Source organism: Phycodurus eques, chromosome 2 (genome assembly GCF_024500275.1).
Source record: "Phycodurus eques isolate BA_2022a chromosome 2, UOR_Pequ_1.1, whole genome shotgun sequence".
Lineage (NCBI taxonomy): Eukaryota > Metazoa > Chordata > Actinopteri > Syngnathiformes > Syngnathidae > Phycodurus > Phycodurus eques.
The window spans coordinates 28,093,761-28,120,807 of record NC_084526.1 but is presented as its reverse complement, the minus strand read 5'-3'; the positions used below and the strand labels follow the sequence as shown (position 1 = coordinate 28,120,807).

The 27,047-nt window shown below is 41.9% G+C and overlaps 2 protein-coding genes across 6 annotated transcripts in view; one reads left to right on the top strand and one right to left on the bottom strand.

Annotated features, from left to right (window-relative positions):
* Window positions 1-3,116: 3,116 nt before the first annotated feature.
* The window catches only part of LOC133399089 (LIM and senescent cell antigen-like-containing domain protein 1), a 32,277-nt gene continuing 8,346 nt past the window's right edge, over window positions 3,117-27,047 (bottom strand). The window contains exons 9-10 of one of the 5 annotated variants that reach the window (XM_061670200.1): window positions 26,170-26,245; window positions 3,117-5,689 (exon numbers count right to left, since the gene is read on the bottom strand). In XM_061670200.1, the coding sequence (XP_061526184.1) occupies window positions 5,599-5,689; window positions 26,170-26,245 (167 nt within the window). In that variant the 3' untranslated portion in view covers window positions 3,117-5,598. Of the gene's footprint in view, window positions 5,690-20,354; window positions 21,823-24,268; window positions 26,017-26,168; window positions 26,810-27,047 lie in introns of those variants that run through there. The other 4 variants (XM_061670199.1, XR_009768162.1, XM_061670201.1 and 1 more) reach the window with 4 other exon arrangements.
* Window positions 7,298-18,205, top strand: nkpd1 (NTPase, KAP family P-loop domain containing 1). Its single transcript, XM_061670198.1, has 6 exons — window positions 7,298-7,457; window positions 8,305-8,380; window positions 10,803-10,919; window positions 11,970-12,298; window positions 12,843-14,297; window positions 17,441-18,205. Exons 2-6 carry the CDS (start codon window positions 8,362-8,364, stop codon window positions 17,714-17,716), a joined length of 2,196 nt encoding a protein of 731 aa, XP_061526182.1. The 5' UTR covers window positions 7,298-7,457; window positions 8,305-8,361; the 3' UTR covers window positions 17,717-18,205.

Here is a 27,047-nt window from a genome sequence, read left to right as displayed (position 1 = left end):
CACCAAACCGGACCCCCTCTACGCCTCGGCTGCGCCTTGAAATTCTGTCCATAAAAGTTATAAACAGAATCGGTTACAAAGGGAAGCCTTGGCGGAGTCCAACCCTCACCGGGAACGAGTCCAACTTACTGCCGGATAAACGGACCAAACTCTGACTCCGGTCGTACAGGGACCGAACAGCCCGTATCAGGTGGTTCAGTACCCCATACTCCCAAAGCACCCGCCACAGGACTCCCCGAGGGACACAGTCAAATGCCTTCTCCAAGTCCACAAGACATATGTAGACTGGTTGGGCGAACTCCATGCACCCTCGAGGACCCTGCCGAGGGTGTAGAGCTGGTTCACTGTTCCACGGCCAGGACGAAAACCACACTGCTCCTCCTGGATCTGAGATTTGACTTCCCGACGGACCCTCCTCCCAGCACCCCTGAATAGAACTTACCAGGGAGGCTGAGGAGTGTGATCCCCCTGTAGTTGGAACAGACCCTCCGGTCCCCCTCCACCCCAGTCTGCCAATCCAGAGGTACTGTCCCCGATTTCCACGCGAAGTTGCAGAGGTGTGTCAACCAGGACAGCCCCACAACATCCAGAGCCTCTAGGAACTCCGGGCGAATCTCATCCACCCACACTCTGCTTCCTCATGGGAAAGCGTGTCGGTGGAATTGGGGAGGTCTTCGAAGTATTCTCCCCACCGAATCACAATGTCCTGAGTCGAGGTCAGCAGCGCCCCATCCCCACTATACACAGTGTTGGTGGTGCATTGCTTTCCTCTCCTGAGACGCCGGATGGTGGACCAGAATTTCCTCGAAGCCGTCCAGAAGTCTTTCTCAATGGCCTCACCAAACTCCTCCCATGCCCGAGTTTTTGCTTCAGCGACCACCAAAGCTGCATTCCGCTTGGCCAGTCGGTACCCATCAGCTGCCTCAGGAGTCCCACCGGCCAAAAAAAGCCCGATAGGACTCCTTCTTCAGCTTGACGGCATCCCTCACCGTTGGTATCCACCAACGGGTTCGGGGATTGCCGCCAGGACAGGCCACCTTACGGCCACAGTTCCGGTCGCCGACTCAGCAATGGAGGCGCGGAACTTCTGTCAGGGGATTCTGCCAGACGTTTCCAGCAGAACCCCTCACAATACGTTTGGGGCTGCCACGTCGGACCGGCATCTTCCCCCACCATCGGAGCCAACTCACCACCAGGTGGTGATCAGTTGACAGCTCCGCCCCTCTCTTCACCCGAGTGTCCAAGACATGCGGCCGGATGTCCGATGACACGACCACAAAGTCGATCATCGAACTGCGACCTAGAGTGTCCTGGTGCCAAGTGCACGTGTGGACACCCTTATGCTTGAACATGGTGTTGGTTATAGACAATCCGTGATGAGAACAGAAGTCCAACAACAGAACACCGCTCGGGTTCTGAGGGGGGGGGCCGTTCCTCCCAATCACGCCATTCCAGGTCTCACTGTCATTGCCCACGTGAGCATTGAAGTCCCCCAGCAGAACGATGGAGTCCCGAGCGGGAGCGCTCTCCAGCACCCCCTCCAAGGACTCCAAAAAACGGTGGGTACTCTGAACTGCTGTCTGGTGCATAGGCACAAACAACAGTCAGGACCCGTCCCCCCACCTGACGGCGGAGGGAGGCTACCCTCTCGTCCACCGGGGTGAACCCCAACGTACAGGCGCCAAGCCGGGGGGCAATAAGTGTACCCACACCTGCTCGCCGCCTCTCACCGTGGGCAACTCCAGAGTGGAAGAGAGTCCAACCCCTCTCGAGAGGACTGGTGCCAGAGCCCAAGCTGTGTGTGGAGGCGAGTCCGACTATATCTAGTCGGAATTTCTCGACCTCGCACATCAGCTCGGGCTCCTTCCCTGCCAGAGAGGTGACATTCCACGTCCGTAGAGCCAGCTTCTGTAGCCGGGGATCGGATTGCCAAGGTCCCCGCCTTCGGCCACCACCCAGCTCACACTGCCCCCAACCCAATGGCCCCTCCCACAGGTGGTGAGCCCATGGGAAGGGGGACCCACTTTACCCTTTCGGGCTGTGCCCGGCCGGCCCCATGGGTGCAGGCCCGGGGCAAATATTCTCTCATTTTGAATTTGGTTTACATTCCCAAACATCTGGGACAGAGGCAGCAAAAGACTGGTAGTCTTCAAAAAAACCGTTTGCAGCGTTCCACCAGTGAACTGGTTAATTGGAAACAGGTGAGTATCATGAATGGGTATAAAATGAGCATCCCAAAAAGGCTCAGTTTCTGACAACCAAGGATTGGGAGAAGTTCACCACTTTGTGAATAACTCTGTGAGCAAATAGTCCAACAATTTAAGAACATTTTGCATATATATACCATTATTACTAAAGCAAGAAACATTTAAACCTTTATCTTCCTCCAAACAACTCCAACATCTCCACTACAACATAATTTGGAGCATTTCACCATCAATATTTATCTAATAACATGACAAAACATAAAAACTCATAAATAACAAAAATCATACACACCAGACCTTATTTATAAATAAATAAATACATTTACAGATTTATTTGCTCCTGCCTGTAAGCTAGCTTTAGCGCTCATAAATATTGCTCTGAAAGTGCCAAATACATCCTTTCCCGGGTTGAAACAAGCCAGCCAGCAACGGTTGTTACACTCATAACGTCCAGTTTTTCTTGAAAAGGCTACATTGAAAATGAATTTTTAATCATGTAAAAATGGCCAAAATTCCATGGTGCACTACATTTTGTGTAAACTGGACTGCCGTGGCCACCAGATCATAATGTGAACCCAGCATCAAGCCTCACACATATCGTCTGTCCATATAGAAATGGCTCTACTGCAGAAGAAAGGCAAGCATGACCGTTAGCAACAGAAATGGTGTTTGAAATCTGTTTATACTACAAAAAAAAGAGCCATGAAAACAGTCCATAATGTCGCATAGTTTCACCACACAAATAACCTGTTTTTACCAGAGGTGGGTAGGGTAGCCAAATATTGTTCTCAAGTAAGAGTACCGTTACTTTAGAATATGCCTCAAGTAAAAGTAAAAATGGGTCATCCAAATATTTACTTGAGTAACAGTAAGTACTCAATGAAAAAACTACTCAAGGAAAGAGGAGGAACTTTTTATTTATTTATCTATTTTAAATCAAATCATGAACATCAAATAAAATTAAAAACAAATATTAATATATGTGAGTCGACACACACCTGCCACCATTTAAAGTTTTAACTGCCCAAAAACAAACAACACATGCATTGGGCCCTACAAAAACATTATTGCTTTATCAGAATCAGAATCATCTTTATTTGCAAAGTATGTCCAAAAAACACACAAGGAATTTGTCTCCGGTAATTGGAGCCACTCTAGTATGACAACAGACAGTCAATTGAGAGAGAACACTCTTGAGACATAAAGACATTGACAAAAAACAGTCACTGAGCAATAAAGGGTTGCTAGTTATCTGGCAATGCCGTTTTTTTGACGATTGTGCAAAAAGATGCAGAGTCCTCTAAAACTTAAGAGCAGTTCGAATGACTAATATTGCAATAGTCCGGTGCAATGACCATTGTGCAAAGGGCGCCGAGACTTCAAGCGAGTTGTGCGATAATCTGGGACAATGTTCATTGTGTCAATGTTATTCACGTCAATGACTTCATGAAGAAGCTGTTTGCTGACCAGACTTAGTGATTGTGTGTGTGCGACACCATAGGATAAGGCTAATGTTGCCATATCCACTGCCAAAACAACAATAGAAACATCTGCAACTTACCGCAAGGTGTTTTCTCAAGTTAGAAGTGGGCTGAAATGTCCAAGTTTGGGCAGTCACAATTGAAGAGCTACATGAAAAAGCTGTTGTTTTTTGGAGTCTGTTACGTAAACACATACACGTGGCTGTTTCCCCCCAAAATGAGTAATTTTGATTGGCTCACGAAGGCAACGTGCCCAGTCATGTGACTGCTTTGTGTCGTCTGATTGGTGAATTGAAGTCAAATGGCATTCGTGATCATGTTAGATTGGCGCAACAGGCGCCCTATGCGGAATTCGAAGATAGTCTAAAACTAGACACACACACGCAAGAATGGATAAATAAAAGTAGCGAACGGCATGTCGATCATTGTAACGGAGTAAAAGTTTTGATCCGTCACATAAATACTCAAGAAAAAGTAAAACGTATGGTGCATTTAAAGTACTCTGGCAAGAACTGTTTATTGAAAATGTTACTTTAGTAAATATAATGGAGGAAATGTAGTGCGTTACTACCCACCTCTGGTTTTTACACTTTAAAAGTTTAAAAAACTTTGACCTCATGGAATTTAAATGCTGCACAACTAATCTATAAAGCCAGACATAATCTGCGGCTGGGTAATATCCAAAACATGTTTTGTGAGAGAGGAGGGGGCTATAATCTAATGAAAAAGGTTAAGTTTAAAACAATGTACTCACGGACAACAATGAACAGCTTTTGTGTATCAGTATGGGGGGTATATATTTTGGAACACACTAAATACGGAACTACAACAATGTACAAACTTGTACTAGTTCCAAAATAAATATAAAATAAAGATTTGGGAGAAGTACAGAGAAGGGCTATGGTATTATTATAGTAATACTGAAATTATATTATTATTGATATAAGTATATAAGTTACTTGCATACCTGCTTGTATACCATGCAGTCTAATAGTATACTAGGTATAATGATATATGTGGTAATTATAAATGTGGTTAGTAAAAATAAAGTGTATTGCATGTCGTATATATGTGTTATGGCAGTACTATATGAAAATAATGAAATAAGGTTGCAATACTGAAAATGAAATGGAGACTAAGGGGTAGAAATAGATAAGTTTTACATCTTCCTACTCCCTTTCGAACATGTACGAGAAAGCGCGTTAACGATCATTTGTAATTGGGTTAAATACTGTTGAAATTTTTTTTTAATTTGTCTTTGTTGTTTGCATAGGTGATTATTTAGTTTGTATATTGTTTGTTTCCCTTTTTTTTATAAGTGTACTTATAATAATTGTTATTTCATTTTATACGTTCAAAATAAATACACACACACACACACACAAAGAAACAGATAACAATAGGATGATGTTATCTGGATCTGAATGTGAATATAGGAAGATGCTTGATAAAAAATAATCATGGCTAAGATGTTTGTGCTGATAGATACAATATCAGCATGCATTCCATCTCTGACACCTCTGCCCCCTTCCTGTAAGATTTGCATCATAGGTATCAAACAAAAAAGTGGATTTTGAGAGTGTGAAGGATCTTTTATCTTGCTATCTTGAGTGGGATTTTTAAAGCAATGTCTATAGATCCTTGGGGTCATAGCATTCAGAATACCCATTTTTTTTGCCACCCTCAACCTCATGGTAACTATAGAACAAAATCACCATATGTGAATCAACGTTTTGCAAGGATCCAGACCCCTGGACCTCAAGGTGAACACCTCACCATCTCTCCTCTGCTGGGAGAATGGCAAAGCTTCAAACATCATTCCCGGATTTGCCAGTGCTTCCTCTTGATTGATGTGGCCATCTCTCGCTCTCCGCCTTCTGCCTTTGACGATACACAGTCTGATGAATAGATCACGCCAACAAGAGGTCTTGAGGCCAATTAGGCCACCGAGTAAGTTGAATCGATTCCAAGTCAGTGTCACGCAAGTGAAACTTGTCCTCCCTTAGGAACAATGAGAAGGGAATAAAGACAGAGAGATGTTATTGGTGTGTGTGTGTGTGTGTGTGTGTGTGTGTGTGCACGCGTACGTGCAAGCTTACGTACGTACGTTTCTATGTACGTGTGCTTTTATGTGCATGTGTGCACGTTTGTTCTCCCAGCTGCAGTAATCGCGTATGCAAAATGGTAATCAGCTCATCTAACAGTCTTTCACGTCTTAAGGACCACACCTCACTTTCAGTGAATGCCACCTGCAATGTCAGTCTTCCTCTTACATATCAAATAGAGCAAAGTGAACCGAGGAACTGCTGATCAGAAAGCATTATCCTGTTTTCATATATGATACATCAGAGCCCTCGCTTGGTGTGTCAGAGCATTGCAAGGTTTAGAAAATCATCTGCTTTGCTAAAATTTCACTGCTGTTAAATATCCAGAATAAATGGAGAAAAGATTACATTTACTTACTAGACACAACATAAGGTACAGATGTATCAGCAATTATACCTTTAAAATAGTAATATTGCTCAACTCTGACTGATTAATTCAATATGTGTATTATTGTGGTTGTAGTTTGAGCTCATACTGACAGATGTTCGTAATATTTTGGTTACAGTAAGTATTGATGGTGTAAATCATTGTAAAGGCTAATTTTCTGAGCTGGATCTCATTAGATAGTGTTTAGGTGTACTTAAGGTTGTGGCCAGTGAGTGTATTCCATGACTGTATTTTTCATGACCTCTTTGCCTTTCAGTGCAAGTTTTATGTGGAGTGTTGCGTGTGCTTGTCAATCTGGACAAGCACATACACACATGCACGCACCCAAAATCTCACTCTGTAAGATAATCAAGTTAATTAAAGTAGTTGAATAATCAGTACTTGTAGCTGGGGCACAATTAGTCACCCTGAAGCCAGGTACTTTAAATATTAATCACACATTACGACAATTAAGCTTCTTTTCAGCTGCTATACTAAAAATGGACTTAAAATTAATGGTTCATACATGACACCAAAGGTCAAGCTAGCAGAGGAACAAAACATGGATAAATGTCGTGTGCGTGTGTGTGTGTAAACATGAATTTTAAAATGTGTCAGTGGATTCAGTGTAAAATATCCTCAATTTTAATAACATTGATCACTGCACTCACTGAACGCAATACATATTCAATGCAATACAACAGTTACCATTGACAAAGTGCATGTGCAGAAGTTTAGTTGTAAGGTATTATGTGAGAGCAGATGGTATAAGGAAGCTAATGAAAAATATAGTAATGGTGCCCACGGAAATTGTGCATCCAGCTTGTTTTTAAAAGCTTGACTAACCAGTTATGTCATGACAAAACACACTGTAGGCTAAAAAGGCTTATTACCAAAGCTTTGGCATCCGAGCTGCTCTGCATGTCAGTTCAGGCCTCACTGAAGAAACCAGCCTCTCTTAACCTAGGGTGCTCAGTTGAAGAAAATCACATCATAAATCATCCAGCCCCTGGGCTCCTACATAATTTCCCAAATTTGTTCTGTTTTTCCCAAGCTGCAGTGGAAAAAAAGTTGCAGTTCTAGCTTGTATGTGACCTCACTTCCTAGAAAGTGTCCAACCTACAGACTGATACTACTTCCTGATCAGGTGGAGTTTTTTTCTTTCACATTTACACGCTGTCATATCAGTGTTGTTTTAAAGCTCTGAAGTCCTGTTAGTGTAAGGTTCACTGTTTCATATCGGTCATTGCGTGAACTTGTTTTTCCGGACATGAGTGAAAATAAGGAACATTTCAAGGTAAGACCAAATAACCGTACTTTTGAAACCAGTAAAAGAAAGTGTCAATGTAACTTAAAAATCTTTGTGTTTGTGTAAATAAACTATGTTTAGGTGAGTGAGAGGCATTGACAAAGAGGGAGTTGTTCATGAAAGCAGAATAACTTACCGTATTGACCCATTGAAGCAGTTCTGTTATAAATAAAAAGAATAAAACAGAGTGCAGTAGTAGTTAAGGTGTAATTTAAAACATCTTAAAAAATATTAATTGCCGGTCAGTCAACCCCTTGAGCAAGAGTTGAAATTACCACGTGGGGGGATGCTAATAGTAAATTGTAATCCGGTAACAGCAAAAGACGGCTTCCACTTTTTCCAGGAAGACATTCGAGTTCATTTTAGAGTGTGTCTGTGGGAAATGATATCCAGAAAAAATAAACATTTAAGATGTCTTAGGGCACTGATGTTGGTTGAGTCTGTGGCTCACAATTTCAGTTTTACTTCATCCCAAAGTTGTTTGATGGGGTTAAGGTCAAGGCTCTCAAGTAAACCAAAGTAGCAAATAGTAACAATTATTATTATTTTTTTAATTCAGCACATGTAAATCCCATCCTTCATTGAAAAATTATTTTGCAAGAGTAAATGCTGTCTCCCCAATATGATAATGCAAGAACAGTAAGCAAGGCTGTCTGGTTTGACAAAGGATTTTAAATCCTGACTTCACTTTCTTGCATTCTCCTCATGAGACGGTATGTACGATTGGTTGACGTTTGCAAAGAAAGGGATAGGGCACACACAAACAAACACACATTTCATGCTTAACCACACCTTGATTATTTGTGGTGAAACTGCTGCTGCTTCTCTTTCAAAGGTCAAATGAAACGTGCAAAGTTGAACAACTCTACTCTCTCTACTCCACTCTATAATCATGTCTTCCCCCACCAAAGGTAAGATACAATAACAGATTTGCCATGTGCATCGGTCCAAATGATCCAGTTTGACTTCTGGTTTTGTTCATTAAAACAACTGCTGTAAACCCTTCAGTCTAATGTGTTCCATCCATCAATTTTCTTCCGCTTATCCGAGGTCAGGTCGCAGGGGCAGTAGCTTTAGCAGGGAAGCCGACTTCCCTCTCCCCAGCCACTTCCTCTAGCTCTTCCGAGGGGATCCCGATGCGTTCCCAGGCCAGCCAAGAGACGTAGTCTCTCCAGCGTGTCCTGGGTCGTCCCCGGGTCTCCTCCCGGTGAAACGTGCGCGGAACACCTCACGAGGGAGGCATCCACGAGACAACCTAATCAAATGCCCGAGTCATCTGATGCGGCTCTTTTCAATGTGGAGGAGCAGCAGCTTTACTCTGAGCGCCTCACGGATGACTGAGCTTCTCACCCTCTCTCTAAGGGAGAGCCCGGAGACCCTGCGGCGGGAACCTATTTTGGCCGCTTGTTCTGTTGGTCACTACCCGCAGCTCGTGACCATAGGTGAGGGTAGGAACGTAGATCGACCGATAAATTGAGAGCGTCGCCTTTTGGCTTAGCACCACAACGGACTGATACAAAGACCGCATCACTGCATACGTTGCACTGATCACCTGTCGCTCTCCTGTTCCATTCTTCCCTCACTTGTGAACAAGAACCCAAGATACTTGAACTCCTCCACTTGGGGCAGGATCTCATCCCTGACCCCGAGAGGACACTCCACCCTTGTCCGACTGAGGACCATGGTCTCAGATTTGGCGGTGCTGATTCTCATCCAAGCCGTTTCACACTTGGCTGCGAACTGCTCCAGTGAGAGTTGGAGATCACAGCTTGATGAAGCCAACAGAACCACATCATCTGCAAAAAGCAAAGAGGCAATACTGAGGCCACCAAACCAGAGCCCCTCTACGCCTCGCCTGCGCCGAGAAATTCTGTCAATAAAAGTTATGAACAGAATCGGTGACAAAGAGCAGCCTTGGTGGAGTCCAACCCACACCGGAAACGAGTCCGACTTACTGCCAGCAATACGGACCAAACTCTGACACTGGTCGTACAGCGACCGAACAGCCCGTATCAGGGGGTCCGGTACCCCCTACATCTGAAGAACCCCCCACAGAACTCCCCGAGGGACACGGTCAAACGCCTTCTCCAAGTCCACAAAACACATGTAGACTGGTTGGGCGAACTCCCATGCACCCTCGAGGACCCTGCCGAAGGTGTAGAAATTGTCCAATGTTCCACGGCCAGGACGAAAACCACACTGCTCCTCCTGAATCTGAGATTCGACTTCCCGACGGACCCTCCTCTCCAGCACGCCTGAATAGACCTTATAGAGCCTGAGGAGTGTGATCCTCCTGAGGAGTGTGATCCTCCTGTAGTTGGAACAAACCCTCCGTGGGACCACCACCCCGTCTGCCAATCCAGAGGCACAGTGCCCGATGTCCATGCGATGTTGCAGAGGCGTGTCAACCAGGTCAGCCCTACAAAATGCAGAGCCTTTAGGAACTCCGAGCGAATCTCATCTACCCCCGGGGCCCTGCCACCAAGAAGCTTTTTAACCACTTCGGTGACCTCAACCCCAGAGATAGAAGAGCCCGCCTCAGAGACCCCAGACTCTGTTTGCTCAGTGGAATTGAGGAGGTCTTCGAAGTATTCTCTTACCGATTCACAACGTCCCAAGTCGAGGTCAGCAGTGCCCCTTGCTCACTATACACAGTGTTGATGGTGCACTGCTTTCCCCTCCTGAGACGCCGGATAGTAGACCAGAATTTCCTCGACGCCGCCGGAAGTCGTTCAACATGGCCTCACCGAATTCTTCCCATGTCCAAGTTTTTGCCTCAGCGACCACCAAAGCTGTATTCTGCTTGGACAGCCGGTACCCATCAGCTGCCTCACGAGTCCCACAGGCCAAAAAGACGCGATAGGGCTCCTTCAGCTTGACGGCATCCCTCACCGCTGGTGTCCACCAACGGGTAAGGGGATTGCCGTCGCAACAAGCAACCCGCCTCGGCAATGGAGGCGCGGAACATTGTCCACTCGGACTCAATGTCCCCCGCATCCCCTGAGATGTGGGTGAAGTTCTGCCAGAGGTGGGAGTTGAAACTCCTTCTTACAGGGGATTCTGCCAGATGTTCCCAGCAGACCCCTCACAATACGTTTGGGAGTGAATTAAAATTTACCTTGGGTAAATAACATTGTCTGAAATGATCAATCATTTAAGCATGACAGAAAGAAATGTTTGCTTTCTTGAAAGCATGCAATTATTTTGAAAATAAGTGGCAAATTGTTCTATTTCAGGGTGATTGTGACATCTCAATGGTCACTCTTTTAGAGCTTAAGTAAACACGCACATACAAAAAACAATTACACTATTAATCTGTAATTCTGCTTCTAGATGACATTTTCGCATATGCCCTTTCCAAGACCTTGACCAAAGTTTCATCACCTGCAACTGTCGGACTCTACTCTTCCTGTCAGCGTCGCATTAGAAGGATCCTCGGAAAAATGGAATGTATGTACTTACTCATGATGGTCTGCTTGAGTACTGATGATTACTATGCAGTGTTTAAGGTCAATAAATTGCAGTCATCCTTGTAGTACTACAGCAGTTATTCGTGTATTTTATTTTAGTGAATAATATGCAGTATTTTATAGTTCTTTTATCCGCAATTACAAATTGGGCATAATGACAAACCAGTAAACTTTTATGACAGCATGTTGTTGAACATTTTGATCTTATCACTTACAACCTGCACAAGGAAGTTCCTGCTATCCTGCACAAGGAAGTTCCTGCTGTGTCTCTAGGAGCCCAGTTACGCACAGGCAAACACAAACACAAGGTTTGTTGTGACAGATAATCATTAAACACAATGTTTGTCCTTAGTTCAATTCGAAAAGGGTTCCATTTTTTTACAGACCAGCTCAGATGAAAATCTTCAGTTCAACATACAGTAAATAGCATGTTATGATTTGTGATATACTGTAGATTGTTTATTAAAATGTAAGGGGGAAAGTTTGAGTTTGTCTTATGGTTCCTTTTTTCTTTCAGCCTGTTAGTAGGGTAAAGATGAAAACGGCCCCTTTTTCACAATCTCTGCAGAGGCGGTAATTAACAGCAGAATCAAGCGAATTTTAACAGACTGAAAATTAGCAACAAATAACAGATTTTTCCTTAGATCTCCAGCATTTTCACCAGCAAATAATATTTCATATCAGTACCACTTGGTTCAACAGATAGATAGATCACTGTATGGATGGGTAGACATAAAGCTGAATGGACAGATATTCTCTATTAATGATAAAGGGTTACAAAGTGTCTACAGCACCCAATGAGAGCAGTAATTATCTTTTAATGTATCAGAATTTCACTTTCACTCATCTCACTCAGTGGAAACTACAGTTTGTGTCACCATGCCAACCTCAAACTGCAGTTGAATCATCCCAACAGATTACCATCAAGTGATTAGATTGCTTCTCAAGCCAACTGACATTTGTGTTAGTGTAATTATATTTACCACGTGATGCTACTATTTTGTTACCGCCACTGTTTTTATCCCTTCAGTGTACCTATCACAGGAAGCTTTGAGGATCGAAGAGAACTACAATGGAAAATCCCGGCCTCGGCCAGTAAAACCTTCACTTTCTGGAATGTTAGCACTAATTTGGCGGCTGCTATTCCACAAGCCCATTTGGACCAAAGAGGATCAGGACCATCATAATGTCCGTTTCATTTATGTAAACTTCAGTGCCTGGCACTTTGCAGGCAGTGACCTGCTGTGGGCCGGGCTTGCCATACGACTCTTTCAAGCAATGCAAATACAGTTTGGGAAATTACAGTTAGTATTATACCGGGTGGCCCAACATGATGTTGAGGATGAAATCAAAAAGAAGGTTTGTGACTTACTTGTTTCTCCATTAAAGGTCGGAGGACAAAGATTTTAAAATGTTTCTTGATAACTCTAGAACCCCTTTACAAACCACATCTGCCATTTCGAAGTGTTTATATATCAGGTATACAGCAGTTAAATCGATAAATATGATGCAGAATGCACATTCTGCTTTTTGCATCCAGCGCCTTCCGGTCTTCGGCTCTATCCGGCACTGTGATGTCACACGAGCCAAACAGCCTGTACATTCAGCGTTGTGTGCTATTGTTCCATGCTGTTGTTCCCGTCCTTGTATAATTTTTTTTGTTTGATTTAATGATGTCACGACGGTTTATTTTGTGGCATTTGGTTGTACAAATGGTCCAGGCAGTGGCAAACGTTTTATTTGGCTTTTTAACTGACCCCATAACATCTTTCTCATCTGACCTTTAAATGATAAAGCTTCTGAAGCCCTGCATACATGTATAAGTAAATGTGCCTTGGTTCTTAACTTAGTTATTGCATAGAATCCTTTAATCCTTTCTTATTTTTTTTTTATTACTCATCAGACAGTGGTTGCTGGTCCTCATCCCTGGAGGGCCAAGAGGATTTGCTGCTGCCCGCTGTGGTTTCTCGTCCTGCTCAGTCTGTTGGTACCAATGATCATCCTTGTATTCCTTTTGGCGTTTGAACTTCCAAAACACGTGGGGAAACCAACTGTGAAAGTTAATGGAACAACGAGCCACGTTAGTGTGCTGGAAGGTCTGGTCATCGCTTCATTTGGAGTTCCAGCTGCCAACGCACTAAGGTTTGCCTTCCTGATGGGCAAGAACCTCATTTTCAACCAGGAACTCAACATCAAGAGGGGAATGGACAACGAGCGGGTGAGCAGCAAGCTGGGCTTCATGAATGAAGTCAGGGAGGAGATGTGGCTCCTGTCTCGCTTTGTCAAGTTCATGGAGTTGTTTGAGAGGAGAAGAATCCGAGTGGTGTTAAGGATCACCAATCTAGACCGCTGCTCCCCCCAAAAAATTGTTGCTGTTTTAGATGCTATCAACATTCTGCTGTCAGATGAGGACAGTCCATTTATTTCAGTTTTGGCCATAGACCCAGACATTATCATACAGAAGGTGAACTTTGCAGATGGCTGCTTTTGCAAAGAAGACCGGGCTTATGCGCTGTTGAAGCGTATTGTTACTCTGGCCTTCACTGTCCCACCCCTTTGTGATGATTCGAAGCTCAGGTTCTTTCACAGCTTGGCCAGCAGTTCAAAAAACCTTGAGAGAATCAGGAGTGAAGATAAACATCAAACTGGAGCCTTTAAACAAACCTCTGTACCAGATATATCGTCAGTGGTTTTATTAGAGACAAATGAGTCAATTCCACTGGTAGATAAAACTGTTCAACTCGCTATAACAGAGGCAGAAGTCGAAAATTGTGTCAAGAGGACCCTTGACAGGAATGAAAGGAAGTTAAATGAGTACATCTTAGATGACTCCATGTCCATGAGGAGAGTGATAAACTCCATTCGAGTGACTGTTATCATCATGAAGGCCTTAAAGACAGAGCTCCCTCAACCTGACCTCATAGCAGCCTGGGTGGTCCTGGCCAATCAGTGGCCCTGCCGACTCAGCTGGATCATACAGTGTGTGGAAGATGCTCAACAGAGAGACTATATTGAGCTCAAAAAGGAGGCTGAATCTGACGATTCCAAGAGCTTGTGGAAGGTTTTCACTGAGTCGAGAGTGGAGCTTTATGTGATGCGTGCTCAGATTGAAGACTTGCTTGACCAGGATGAAGACCCTGAGATGTTTGAGAGATTTCTCAAGGTAGACTTCCACTTCACAATTAAGGATTTGAAGGCACTCAATGAGGTCACAGTGAACTTAAATCACTCAATTAAGAGAGAGTTGGCTATGATCCGAGGAACATCCAGGCTGAAAGATTCTGGTTGGATGAGGACTTTTGCTCCTTTGCCAATCACATCTATAATTAATATGGATTCAGAAGATATTTGTAAAGAGGTAAGAACTATTCAAGTGGCAACGCCTTAGGCTGTAATCACATTTGTAGTTCAGGACTCTGAACCAAAGTAATTGGTGTGTTTTGAGTCATATACCATTTTGTCTTGGTTCATTCAGTGTTCACACAAAGGCTGACCAGTGAAAAATACATTATACTAATTGTTACCCCTGAAGGGCTATTCATTATACAATCTGCTTTCTACTGACCAGCCATATCACATCACCACTTCTCAATCTAATGAGGTCCAATACAAGAGGTATAACAAATGTTGTAGAGCTGCACTAAATTATACTGAAGTGTTTCTAACATTACCTCCTTTCGTTGCATGTAGAGTAAAAAGTTCTCGCTATGTGCTACACCAGGACAGAGTACAACCGCAATAATGAGCATATGTTCACACAGTTACCTTTATAACAGTGTACAGTGGGTACGAAAAGTATTGAGACCCCCTTAAATTTTTCACTTTGTGATATTTCAGCCATTTGCTAAAATCATTTAAGTTCATTTTTTTCCTCATTAAAGTACACACAGCACCCCATATTGACAGAAAAAAAGGAATTGTTGAAATATTTGCAGATTTATTAAAAAAGAAAAACTGAAATATCACACAGCCATAAGTATTCAGACTATTTTCTCAGTATTTAGTAGAAGCACCCTTTTGAGCTGATACAGTCTTTTTGGGAATGATGCAACAAGTTTTCCACACCTGGATTTGGGGATCTTCTGCCATTCCTCCTTGCAGATCCTCCCCAGTTCTGTCAGGTTGGATGGTGAACGCTGGTGGCCATTTTCAGGTCTCTCCAGAGATGGTCAATTGGGTTTAAGTCAGGGCTCTGGCTGGGCCATCCAAGAACAGTCACGGAGTTGTTCTGAAGCCACTCCTTCGTTATTTTAACTGTATGCTTAGGGTCATTGTCTTGTTGGAAGGTGAACTTTCGGCCCAGTCTGAGGTCCTGAGCATTCTGGAGAAGGTTTTCGTCCAGGATATCCCTGTACTCGGCCGCATTCATCTTTCCTTCGATTGCAACCAGTCGTCCTGTCCCTGCAGCTGAAAAACACCCCCACAGCATGATGCTTCCACCACCATGCTTCACTGTTGGGACTTTATTGGACAGGTGATGAGCAGTGCCTGGTTTTCTCCACACATACCGCTTAAAATTAGGGCCAAAAAGTTCTATCTCAGTCTCATCAGACCAGAGAATTTTATTTCTCACTATCTTGGGAGTCCTTCAGGGGTTTTTTTTTCAGCAAACTCCATGCGGGCTTTCATGTGTCTTGCACTGAGGAGAGGCTTCCGTCGGGCCACTCTGTCATAAAGCCCCGACTGGTGTAAGGCTGCAGTGATGGTTGACTTTCTAGAATTTTCTGCCATCTCCTGACTGCATATCTGGAGCTCAGCCACAGTGATCTTTGGGTTCTTCTTTACCTCTCTCTCTAAGGCCCCCCCCCCCCAATTGCTCAGTTTGGATGGACGACCAGCTTTCGGAAGTGTTTTGGTCGTCCCAAACGTCTTTTATTTAAGGATTATGGAGGCCACTGTGCTCTTAGGAACCTTAAGTGCAGCAGAATTTTTTTTGTAACCTTGGCCAGATCTGTGCCTTGCCACAATTCTGTCTCTGAGCTCTTCAGGCAGTTCATTTGACCTCATGATTCTCATTTGCTCTGACATGCACTGTGAGCTGGAAGGTCTTCTATAGACAGGAGTGTGGCTTTCCTAATCAAGTCCAATCAGTATAATCAAACACAGCTGGAGGTGTAGAACCATCTGAAGGATGATCAGAATAAATTGACAGCACCAGAGTTAAATATATGAGTGTCACAGCAAAGGGTCTGAATACTTATGGCTGTGTGATATTTCAGTTTTTCTTTTTTAATAAATCTGCAAAAATTTCCCAAATTCCGGTTTTTTTCTGTCAATATGGGGTGATGTGTGTACATTAATGAGGAAAAAAAATAACTTAAATTATTTTAGCAAATGGCTCCAATATAACATCTATCCATCCATTTTCTGTACCACTTATCCTCACTAGGGTCGCGGACAGGCTGAAGCCTATCCCGGCCGACTCTGGGCGAAAGGCGGGGTACACCCTGAACTGGTCGCTAGCCAATCGCAGGGCACATATAAACAAACAACCATTCACACTCACATCACACCTACAGGCAATTTAGAGTCCTCAATTAACCTACTCCACACAGGCAGGGCTGGGATTTGAACCCCTGTCCTCAGAACTGTGAGGCAGATGTGCTAACCAGGGATCCATCGTGCCACTGTAATATAACAAAGAGTGAAAAATTTAAGGGGGTCTGAATAATTTCCGTACCCACTGTAAATCAGAGTTTAGCATCTTTGTGAAAGCAGATTATTTTTATTTTTTTTATACAACTCTTGCATTGGATATCATTATATTGCACATGTGTTCAGAATGTTATGGCTGCTCTGTGTTGACACTATACATTATTGGACAGCTTGTGACCTACAGTTCTATGTGACAAAACACTTTATTTCAAATAATAAAATATGTAAGAGATAATGCTTTGTGCTATGCATAATGTTATTTTTTATGGTGGTAGTTTTTTTTATCCAGCTGAACTGTCAGACAGTGCTTGCTATACATTACTGGCCTCACTTATTAGTCACAAATACCAATGCTATTTTTCATCTTTTAATAATGTTGAAACACCCGTGGTGACAGCCACAAACAAGCAAATGTACATTATATATCACTCTCCTACTACTCTCGACATATGACTGAAATGCAAAGTTAATAGAAGCATGTTTTTGTACTTGCAGGTTTCAGTCACATCTACACTCTGTACAGTCCATGTAGTGGACAGTCAGAAATATGTGGCTCATAGTACTTAGTTTTGGACTGTAATGTTTACATTGTAATTTTTACAAGGGCCAAAATGGTACAAGTCATTTAGGAAAGGTGTAGCAAGCAACGTTTAGAAACATGCAAGGTTTTACACTGATTTGAGTTTCTGAAACCTATGGGTAACTTGAGATTCTTCAAGTAACCTAACATCCATGTTTTTGGAATGTGGAAGGAAGCCAGAGTCTTGAATAAGAATGTTGTTAGTAAGCACAATTACTGTACGTTTTGTTTTTCTCAAATGCTCCATGTGCTTATTTTTTTCCTAGTTGGACTATATGGAATATCCAAGAAAGTATGCTGATATTGTAAAAAGCAATCACATCACGGGCTCAGCTCTGATATTTGGTGAACCCGATGATATTAAAAAACTCCTGGACATGACTTTTGGAGAATGGACAACTTTCAGACTTCGCTTCCTGGGTTTACCACTACATCTTCAACAACAACACAAGAATATGCGTCACCCTCAAATGCCCCCGTCTCGACTCCTCCTCCATGGTTCTCATCATTCCTCATCAAATCCCCATTTGGCTACTAGCTAGGAAGCCAGCATTTATCTTATCTTAGTATCTTACAATACTTGCAGTGTATATTACTACGGAGTAGTAATAAATTACACAATTCAAATTCCAAGTATTATTGAAGTACCTCATTGGTTTGGTACCACATTTCTATTTATAACATTATGACAAATGACTATGCTAAACTTGGAGCCAAATGCCTCTTCAATACTATCTCTCTATAATTGGTGAGCTGAGCAAATGTGTTAAAATGTTTTGGCTTGTCAGTGTTCGATCATTGTGGGAATATATCTGCAATGTCTGTAGTTTATCATTTTATATTAACTGTGACTGTAGTAGTGGGTATTTTACATACTGAATAACCTGTATGTCTACTGACGAAGTGAAAAACAAATACATCTGTGGTGCAGTAAAATGTAAATCTATAGAGTATATTTCTAAAGAAGCAGAATCTGTAAACGTATACATTAAGGGTAGGCAACTGCAAAACTGGTCCATAATAAATTATGCTGATAGAAAATGTTTTTCGTTGTAATATATCTCACTTCCAAACACTTTTCCTCACCAACATCACAAGCAGTGTGCTGAATCATGAAAATCATGAATGTTCCAAGACTAAAGTGGTCTGGGCGGCACGGTGGCCGACTGGTTAGAGCGTCAGCCTCACAGTTTTGAGGACCCGGGTTCAATCCCCGCGGGGCCCCGCCTGTGTGGAGTTTGCATGTTCTCCCCGTGCCTGCGTGGGTTTTCTCAGGCTACTCCGGTTTCCTCCCACATCCCAAAAACATGCATGGTAGGTTAATTGAAGACTCTAAATTGCCCGTAGGTGTGAATGTGAGTGCAAATGGTTGGTTGTTTGTTTGTATGTGCCCTGCGATTGGCTGGCAACCAGTTCAGGGTGTACCCCGCCTCCTGCCTGATGACAGCTGGGATAGGCTCCAGCACACCCGCGACCCTAGTGAGGAGAAGCGGCTCAGAAAATGGATGGATGGATAAAGTGGTCTAAGATTAAATCCTAAACTCAATTCAGCTACATCTATTTGAACTATTTCCTTGAACTGTACTACAAATATTACATCACATAAAATACATTTTTTTAGCAATTGGTTGATTTCAAAATTGTCATATTTCAGCTCTACATTTTTGCTTTGAAGGATATACATGTGCATCGCTGATAGTTCTCTCATGAAACATTTTTATTTGCATCTGTACTTTACAGAGGTAATGGTATGCACTAGATGATTAGAGCATGAAAAAAAATACAACTCATCACCATTTAATGGAATATTTTCCAAAGGCTGACATTTACATGAATATTCTTCCAAGTAAGAGTTCAACTCAAAGTTCATTGACGTAGTTTATGTTAGTGACACAAGAATACCTTAAAAACAGCATTTACTCATTTGGACGTGAAAGCAAACAAGTACAATTATCGAAATTGGCTTAATATATCCTATATCTGTCCAACTGAGAGTAATCCATGTTATATATGACTGGAATGTGTAACTAATACACATTGACATATTTAAAATTAAGACTTAATACAGTTCAAGTAAAAGTTCAACATATGAATTCACTTGTTTGATGATGGTAATGATAAATGGATCCCACCGTTGTTGAGGATATAACAGGTAAGGTCACTTTGGGAATTTATTTTTCATACGTATGTACAGTGCCGTGGAAAATAATTGGCCCCCTTCTCAAATTCTTATTTTTTTTAATAGTTTCCCCACTTTGTTTGAGATCATCAAATAAAATATCAGACAAATATAACCCAAGTGAACTTAAAATGCTTTTTAAATTGGGATTTCATTAAATAAAGAGGGGGTGGGAGGAATTCAGTTACCTGGTCCTCTGTGAAAAACTAATCACCCCCCTTGTTAAATCATGAATGAATTTGGGCTAATCACAATTTTTGGCGGGTTTTCACTGATCACACCCATGCCTGATTACCTCCAGACCTGTTCAATCAAGAAATCACTGAGACAGACTCTGTCCCAACAAATTCAAGTCAGACAAAAGATCTAAAAAATCTGCAACAAAATGACACGATACAAAGAAGTTCTAGAACAGTCCAGAAGTAAAGTAATTGACATCTATTAGTCTGGAAAGAGTTACAAAAGCTATTGCAGACCCTCCACATCCTGGTCACCAGCTCTTTCAGCTCCTTCCCTCAGGTAGGCACGAACAATCAATACAAACTAGAACTAGCAGACATTCCAACAGCTTCCTCCCTCTTGCCATCAGATTATCACGCTACTCGTCACTTTAAACTGCATACACTCCTTGAAGTCTCGGCGCCCTTTGCACACTCGTCTTTGCACTGGACTATTGCTATATTAGTAATTCAAACTGCTCTAAGTGCGATAGGACTCTGCATCTTTTTGCACAATTGTCCAAAAAACATTTTTTTTTATTAATTATAAAAATTTGACCTGCATTACCAGATAACTAGTAACCCTTTATTGCTCAGTGACTGTTTTTCTAAATGTCTTTATGTCCCATAAGTGTTCTCTCTCAATTGACTGGACTATTGCAATATTAGTTATTCGAACTGCTCTCAGTGCGAGAGGACTCTGCATCTTTTGCACAATTGTCAAAAAAAAAAAAATAATAATTTACCGGCATTACCAGACAACTAGCAACCCTTTATTGCTCAGTGACTGTTTTTTTTTTTTTTTTTGTCAATGTCTTTATGTCTCCCGAAGTGTTCTCTGTCAATTGACTGTCTGTTGTCGTACTAGAGCGGCTCCAACTACCGGAGACAAATTCCTTGTATGTTTTTTTGGACATACTTGGCAAAATAAAAATGATTCTGATTATCCTCACATTGAACATGGAAACATGGAACAGTGGTGAATCTTCCCAGGAGTGGACGGACGACAAAGATTACCCCAAGAAAATAGCAATGACTCATCCAGGAGGCCACAAAGCAACTCAGGACAACTTCTAAAGAACTGCAGGACTACCTTGCCTCAGTTAAGGGCAGTGTTCATGACACAACAAAAAGGAAGAGACTGGGCAAAAATTGCATCCATGGAAGAGTTACAAGGCGAAAACCATTGCTGACAAAAAGAACATAAAGGCTCGTCTTACTTTTTGGGGGAAGAAAAAAACAACAACAACAAAACATCTGAATGATTCCCCAGACTTTTGGGAGAATATTATATGGGTTGACGAGATGAAAGTTGAGCTTTTGGAAGGTGTGTGTCTCGTTACATCTGGCGTAAATGTAGAACCTCATACATGGTCGTGGTAGTGTGATGGTCTTGGGCTGATTTGCTCCTTCAGGACCTGGAAACTGTGATTGATGGAACCATTAATTCTGCTCGTTAACAGAAAATCCTAGAGGAGTATGTTCAGCCATCAGTTTGTGACCTCACGCCTCTTGAACCTCAACCGCACTTGGGTTCTGCAGCAGGATAACGATCCAAAACACACCAGCAAGTCAACTTCTGAATGGCTTAAAAAACACAAAATGAACGTTTTGGAGTGGCCTAGTCAAAGTCCAAACTTGAATCTGATTGAAATGCAGTGGCATGACCTTAAAAAGGCTGTTCGTGCTGGAAACCCCACCATTTTTGCCAAATTCAAAGAATTCTGCAAGGAAACATTGGCTAAAATATCTCCACAGAGTTGTGAAAGACTCATTGCCAGTTATGAAAAATGCTTAATTTCAGTTGTTCCTGCTGAGGATGGCCCACCCAGTTATTAGGTTTTAGGGGGTCATTACTTTTTCACACATGGCCAGGTAACGTTTTTTTTTCCTTAATAAATGAAATCATTTAAAAACTGCATTTTAAGTTCACTTTGGTTATATTTGTCTGATATCTACATTTGTTTGCTGATCTTAAACAAAGTGACGAAACGATGCAAAAATATAAGAATTCGGGAAGGGGCCCAATACTTTTTCACCAGACTATTTTTTAAAGAGTTAACTTCCAAAATTAAAATGCACCATTAACAAAACCACAGTAATGAGTTCTTTAATTGTTGTTAGACCACCTTCAGCCTACTTGCGTCCTAAAGACTCAGCCAGCTTCTTCAGCCTTTTCTTCAGCTCAAGAGGAAACTTCTCATAGCACTTTTTACAAACAGGCTTCATATCAAACTCAACAAACCTGTTCCTGCAAATAAAAAAAGAAAAACAAAGGAGGAAACGCATGTTTAGACTCCATACATATTCATTTTACTGATATACCAGAATTGCTTTATAGGAAAGGAATGGTTAATGGCTCAAGATCACTTGGGGTAAAGATTTGCTCATTAGTAGTAGTAGTAGTAGTAGGAGCTATCCAGCTGTCTCTGGGCGAGAGGCGGGGTACACCCTGAACTTGGCGCCAGCCAATCGCAGGGCACATTTAACAACCGTTGGCATTCACATTCACACCTACGGGCAATTTAGAGTCTTCAATTAACCTACCGTGCATGTTTTTGGGATGTGGGAAGAAACCGGAGTACCCGGAGAAAACCCACGAAGGCACGGGGAGAACATTTCTCACAGGCGAAGCCAGATTTGATCCCGGGTCCTTAGAACTGTGAGGCAGATGAACTAACCAGTCATTCACTGTGTTATTTGCCTGTTTTAGGTAGACAAAAAAAAGATAAACTTGTCCAGATTACGGGTAGGTCAACAGATATATTCCATGATATCAAAGCACCACTCAAACACCAAAACATGGTAAAACCTCGCCTCCTTTACGACAGCATACATATTTCACCATTATCTGCCTCCTGTATGCTTTATTTATTGATCGTGTCTGGTCTCAATTTGCATAATGCTGTTGTGTAAAACTGCATAAAGGAGTAGTTGCTCTTCCCTACCAGACTCTCCTCCTCCTTGCACCAACCCATCATCCGGGATTCTAAAATGCTTCATCAGTCTAAGCACTGCATATAGAGTAGTTGTTGGTAAAGCCAACATTATTTCCTGTCATTGTCATTGCTTTATAGCTATACACAATATACAGTTCCCTCTTTCTGCTCCCACACAGCAGACTGAGATTATGCTGGAGGATCCACAAATGTTTAGTCTTCAAAACTGACTGACAGTTTGACTTGACACTTGGACAACCGCAATAAATCATTTTGTGAATACATGCAAAAAAAATCTACCAAATGGTGAAAATATCTCTCACTTTAAAATCATAACAGAAATGAGGGTGCATTTCAAAGCGATCACTCTGTCTTTCACACAAGAATTGGCTGAATAAGAGCGTTTGCTGTTGCGGCTCCAAAACTGTGGAATATTTTGCCACTCCACATCAGACAAGCCTCATCTTTGTCTCATCTTAAATTCTTTCTTATAACCCATCTTTTTACCCTGGCTTTTAACACCAGTTAGCATGTCTGATGTGATGTATATGTGTTATGTGGGCAGTGCGTTTTATTTAATTAGATGTTATCTACTTCATTTTATGTAGTTTTTACCTCATTTTATTTTATTTTTATCCTTATTTTGTATTTTTTGCTGTGTTTTTATGGCATTGTACAACACTTTGGGCACCTCATGCTTGTTTAAATTGTGCTATATAAATAAAGTGGATTGGATTGGTTTGGTTTGATGGCATACAGACCCGTCCACATGTATTGGAACGGCAAGGTCAATTCCTTTGATTTTGTTATATATGAAGACATTTGGGTTTCAGATCAAAAGATGAATATGAGACAAAAGTTCAAAATTCTAGCTTTTATTTCATGGTATTTACATCTAGATGTGTTCAACAAGCGGCATGGTGGACGACTGGTTAGAGCGTCGGCCTCACAGTTCTGAGGAGCGGGGTTCAATCCCCGACCCCGCCTCTGTGGAGTTTGCATGTTCTCCCCGTGCCTGCGTGGGTTTTCTCCGGGCACTCCGGTTTCCTCCCACATCCCAAAAACACACATGAATTGATGACTCTAAATTGACTCGTAGGTGTGAATGTGAGTGCGAATGGTTGTTTGTTGTATGTGCCCTGCGATTGGCTGGCAACCAGTTCAGGGTGTACCCCGCCTTCTGCCCGATGATAGCTGGGATAGGATCCAGCACGCCTGCGACCCTAGTGAGGAGAAGCGGCTCAGAAAATGGATGGATGGATGTGTTAAACAACTCAGGACAGAGCACCTTTTGTTTGAACACACACAGTTTTCAAGTTCATCTTTTTGCACAATTGTCAAAAAAATAAAATTAAATTTGTACCGGCATTACCAGATAACTAGCAACCCTTTATTGCTCAGTGACTGTTTTTGTCAATGTCTTTATGTCTCAAAAGTGTTCTGTCAATTGACTGTCTACTGTCGTACTAGAGCGGCTCCAATTACCGGAGACAAATTCCTTGTGTGTTTTTTGGACATACTTGGCAAATAAAGATTATTCTGATTCAAGACACTCATCAGCAAAAACAATCTGAAGGTCAGATTGGATTTTGCAAAGAAGTACCGAGATGAGCCACAAAAAAATTGGGACAAGGTTTTATGGACTGATGAGACCAAGATTAACCTCTACCAAAGTGATGCAAAGGCCAAAGTACGGAGAAAAATGTAAAAAAAAAAAATAATAATAATAATAAATAAATAAATAAATAAATAAAGGGTAATGTCATGGCTTGGGCTTGCATGGCTGCTTCTGGAATGGGCTCACCAGTCTTTATTGATGATGATAGCAGCAGAATGAATTCTGAAGTCTACAAAACCCTTTTGTCTGGAAATATATCGAAAACAATGCATGAAAACTAATTGGGAGAAGCTTCATAATCATCAAGACAATGACCCAAAACACACTGCCAACACAACAAAGGACTTATATCAGGGGGGAAAATTGGAAGGTCTTAGATTGGACAAGTGAATCACTGGACCTTAGCCCAAGAGAGCATGCATTTTACCTCCTGAAGAGGAGAAATCTCTTGAAACAAAAAATAACTTAAAGAGGCTCCAGTGAAGGCCTGGAAAAGCATTTAAAATGAAGAATGGAACAGACTGTTTAAGTCAATGGGTCGCAGGCTTGATGAAGTTATTGCTAGTAAGGGTTATGCTACCAAATATTAAATGTTATTCACTTTACATTAATTTAATAATGTATATTCCTATACTTTTGCTCAGTTAAAAAGTGTGTGGCTTCAAACTAAAGGTGCTCTGTCCCAAGTTGTTTCACACATCTTGATGTAAATAGCATGAAATAAAAGCTGGAATTCTGAACTTTTGTCTCATATTCATCTTTTGATCTGAAACCCAAATGTCTTCAGTATACAACAAAAACAAAGGAAATGACCTTGCCGTTCCAATATTTTAAGAGGGGACTGTATATCTTTTAAAATTACCAAATTTTCTTATGAGCATAATAAACTAAAGGCTGTTCATGCATATACACATATACTCGCAGACAAAATGACGAGGTACTGTAAAATCTCATGATGTAACAAGAGCAGTATTAAGTATTTTTCCGAGGTGTGTGTCAAATAGGTTGCACTTGTCACGTTGCTCAGTAAGGCAACCAAAATACAGTTTGAGGAAAACCTCTTAGTATTGTACAATGCCATTCTACACCACTTCAAACTACAACCACAATAATAATCATGCAAAGGGTTGATCAAGGTCTTGTCTTGGATTTATTTTGAATGTGAACGTGTACCTAATGTTTTGGCCGGTGCGTGTAGTCCAAATGCAGTGAACCCCCGCATATTTGCGGTTCCACATTCATGAATTTCCATTTTTTATGATAAAGCCAAACCAATTGTAGTATTTCTTTGGCATCATCTGGTGGATTATTGGTGGTGTTAAGTTTAATTAATTGTGGGTTTTCTTTCAATCTACGTTTAAGATGTCCCGTTATATTGGCATAAATGCACCTCATGCACATTCAAAAGTAAAACAGAGTATGTTTTTGCTTTTCTACCAATGTAGCTACTTTTTTGTTCTTGTCTTGTTCGACTGTTAAGTCAAGCAGAAACGAAGATCTTTATCACTTTTATGCCAAAACACTTTTACTGTGTCACAGTGGACTTTTTAAGCTGCTACTGTGGGGTTTTTTTGTATTCTGATGGATATTTATTGAGAATTACAGTCGGTCAGTCGAACAGCACAAAACCTTTAAAGGGGGATGCCAGAAATGAGCATCAATAAAGTAATGTTCATGCATATACAGTACTCACATACTCACAGGCAGAATCATGAGGTACTGTAAAATCTAATGATGATACAAGAGCAGTATCAAGTAGCCAGCAGGATTTTACTTGCGCTCTTTGGCGTCGCGCTCACGATGGGCAAGGCGGCGTTTCAGCTCCTCAGGTATATAATCAAAGCAATGCTTGCACACTGGCTTCAGGTCAATTTCAACTAACTTAATTCTGTGTTACAAAGGCACCGCACATGATGCATGTAGAGTGAGAAAGGAAAAGTGAGAAAACCGCAATCGTGAACAGTAGAAGATAGTATTCTGATGGTTAGTAGGCTGCTAGTCAAGTTGGTTGTTCAAGTTGGTTGTAAGTACAATCACTTACTTGAGGGTGAGCTTTGTATTGCAGGTGGAGCAGGAGAAACAGCTGACACACCAGGCCTTGTTGAGAGCAGACACCACTAAGGGGGAGCAGAAATAAATTAACAACCAATCTGAATAAGTCCAAATACATGTAACCACTGGTCTAATGTTTGCCTATTGAGGCCGTTTGTGCTGCTCAAAATAGCATCTCTAATTTGCTTTACCTTCAAATAAGCATAAGGAAGTGAACACAGCACTTCAGAAACAAATCACATCTAATCAGGAGTGTTTTAGCCAAACGAAGCAGATGAAATAGCAATTTGCCACACTGTTTTTGTCAGGGAGCGGAGCGGGACATGAGGCTCAAGTAGTGTTGTTGTTCGCGAACGATTTGTTCAAATAAACTAATCTTTTCTGTGTATGAACTGAATGGAATCACTTCATGAAGTGATTTATTCCTTTCTGAGTTCAGAAACTCAGTGGTTGCCTGACAGCCCGCGCCGCAACTTGCAAGGCGGCCACCTCAATCGCAAGCTCAGCTCCGGATGTTCCACAGGGCTGAGCGCAGAGAGGACATGAGAAGACGTCTCTGGCAGAAGACGGGGAATCTCAGTCTCACTGCCCCGCGGCAGGACGAGGAGGATGCACCAACATCATGACACCTGTCACATTATAACACTGTGTCGTAACACTTGTCACAGTACGGCACACAGCAGTAATATGCTGCAAGCATGGGGAAATATTTTAACAATAATTAGAATGGTTGTACTTGCAAAGTATGCAAGTGTATCCTCAAAAACAATAAAAGCGCACATGAAATAAAAATGTTGAAAAAGAGAAAATGCTTGATTTTTTGGGATCCTGGCTGTGATTACAACATTCCTACTGTGGAACACAAGA

Bases quoted from the DNA above. Each gene is read 5' to 3' on its own strand.
- nkpd1 (XM_061670198.1), top strand. The intron at 10,920-11,969 runs GTATGTACTTAC...TTATCCCTTCAG, and splicing joins GATCCTCGGAAAAATGGAAT to TGTACCTATCACAGGAAGCT. The intron at 14,298-17,440 runs GTAAGAACTATT...TTTTTTTCCTAG, and splicing joins CAGAAGATATTTGTAAAGAG to TTGGACTATATGGAATATCC.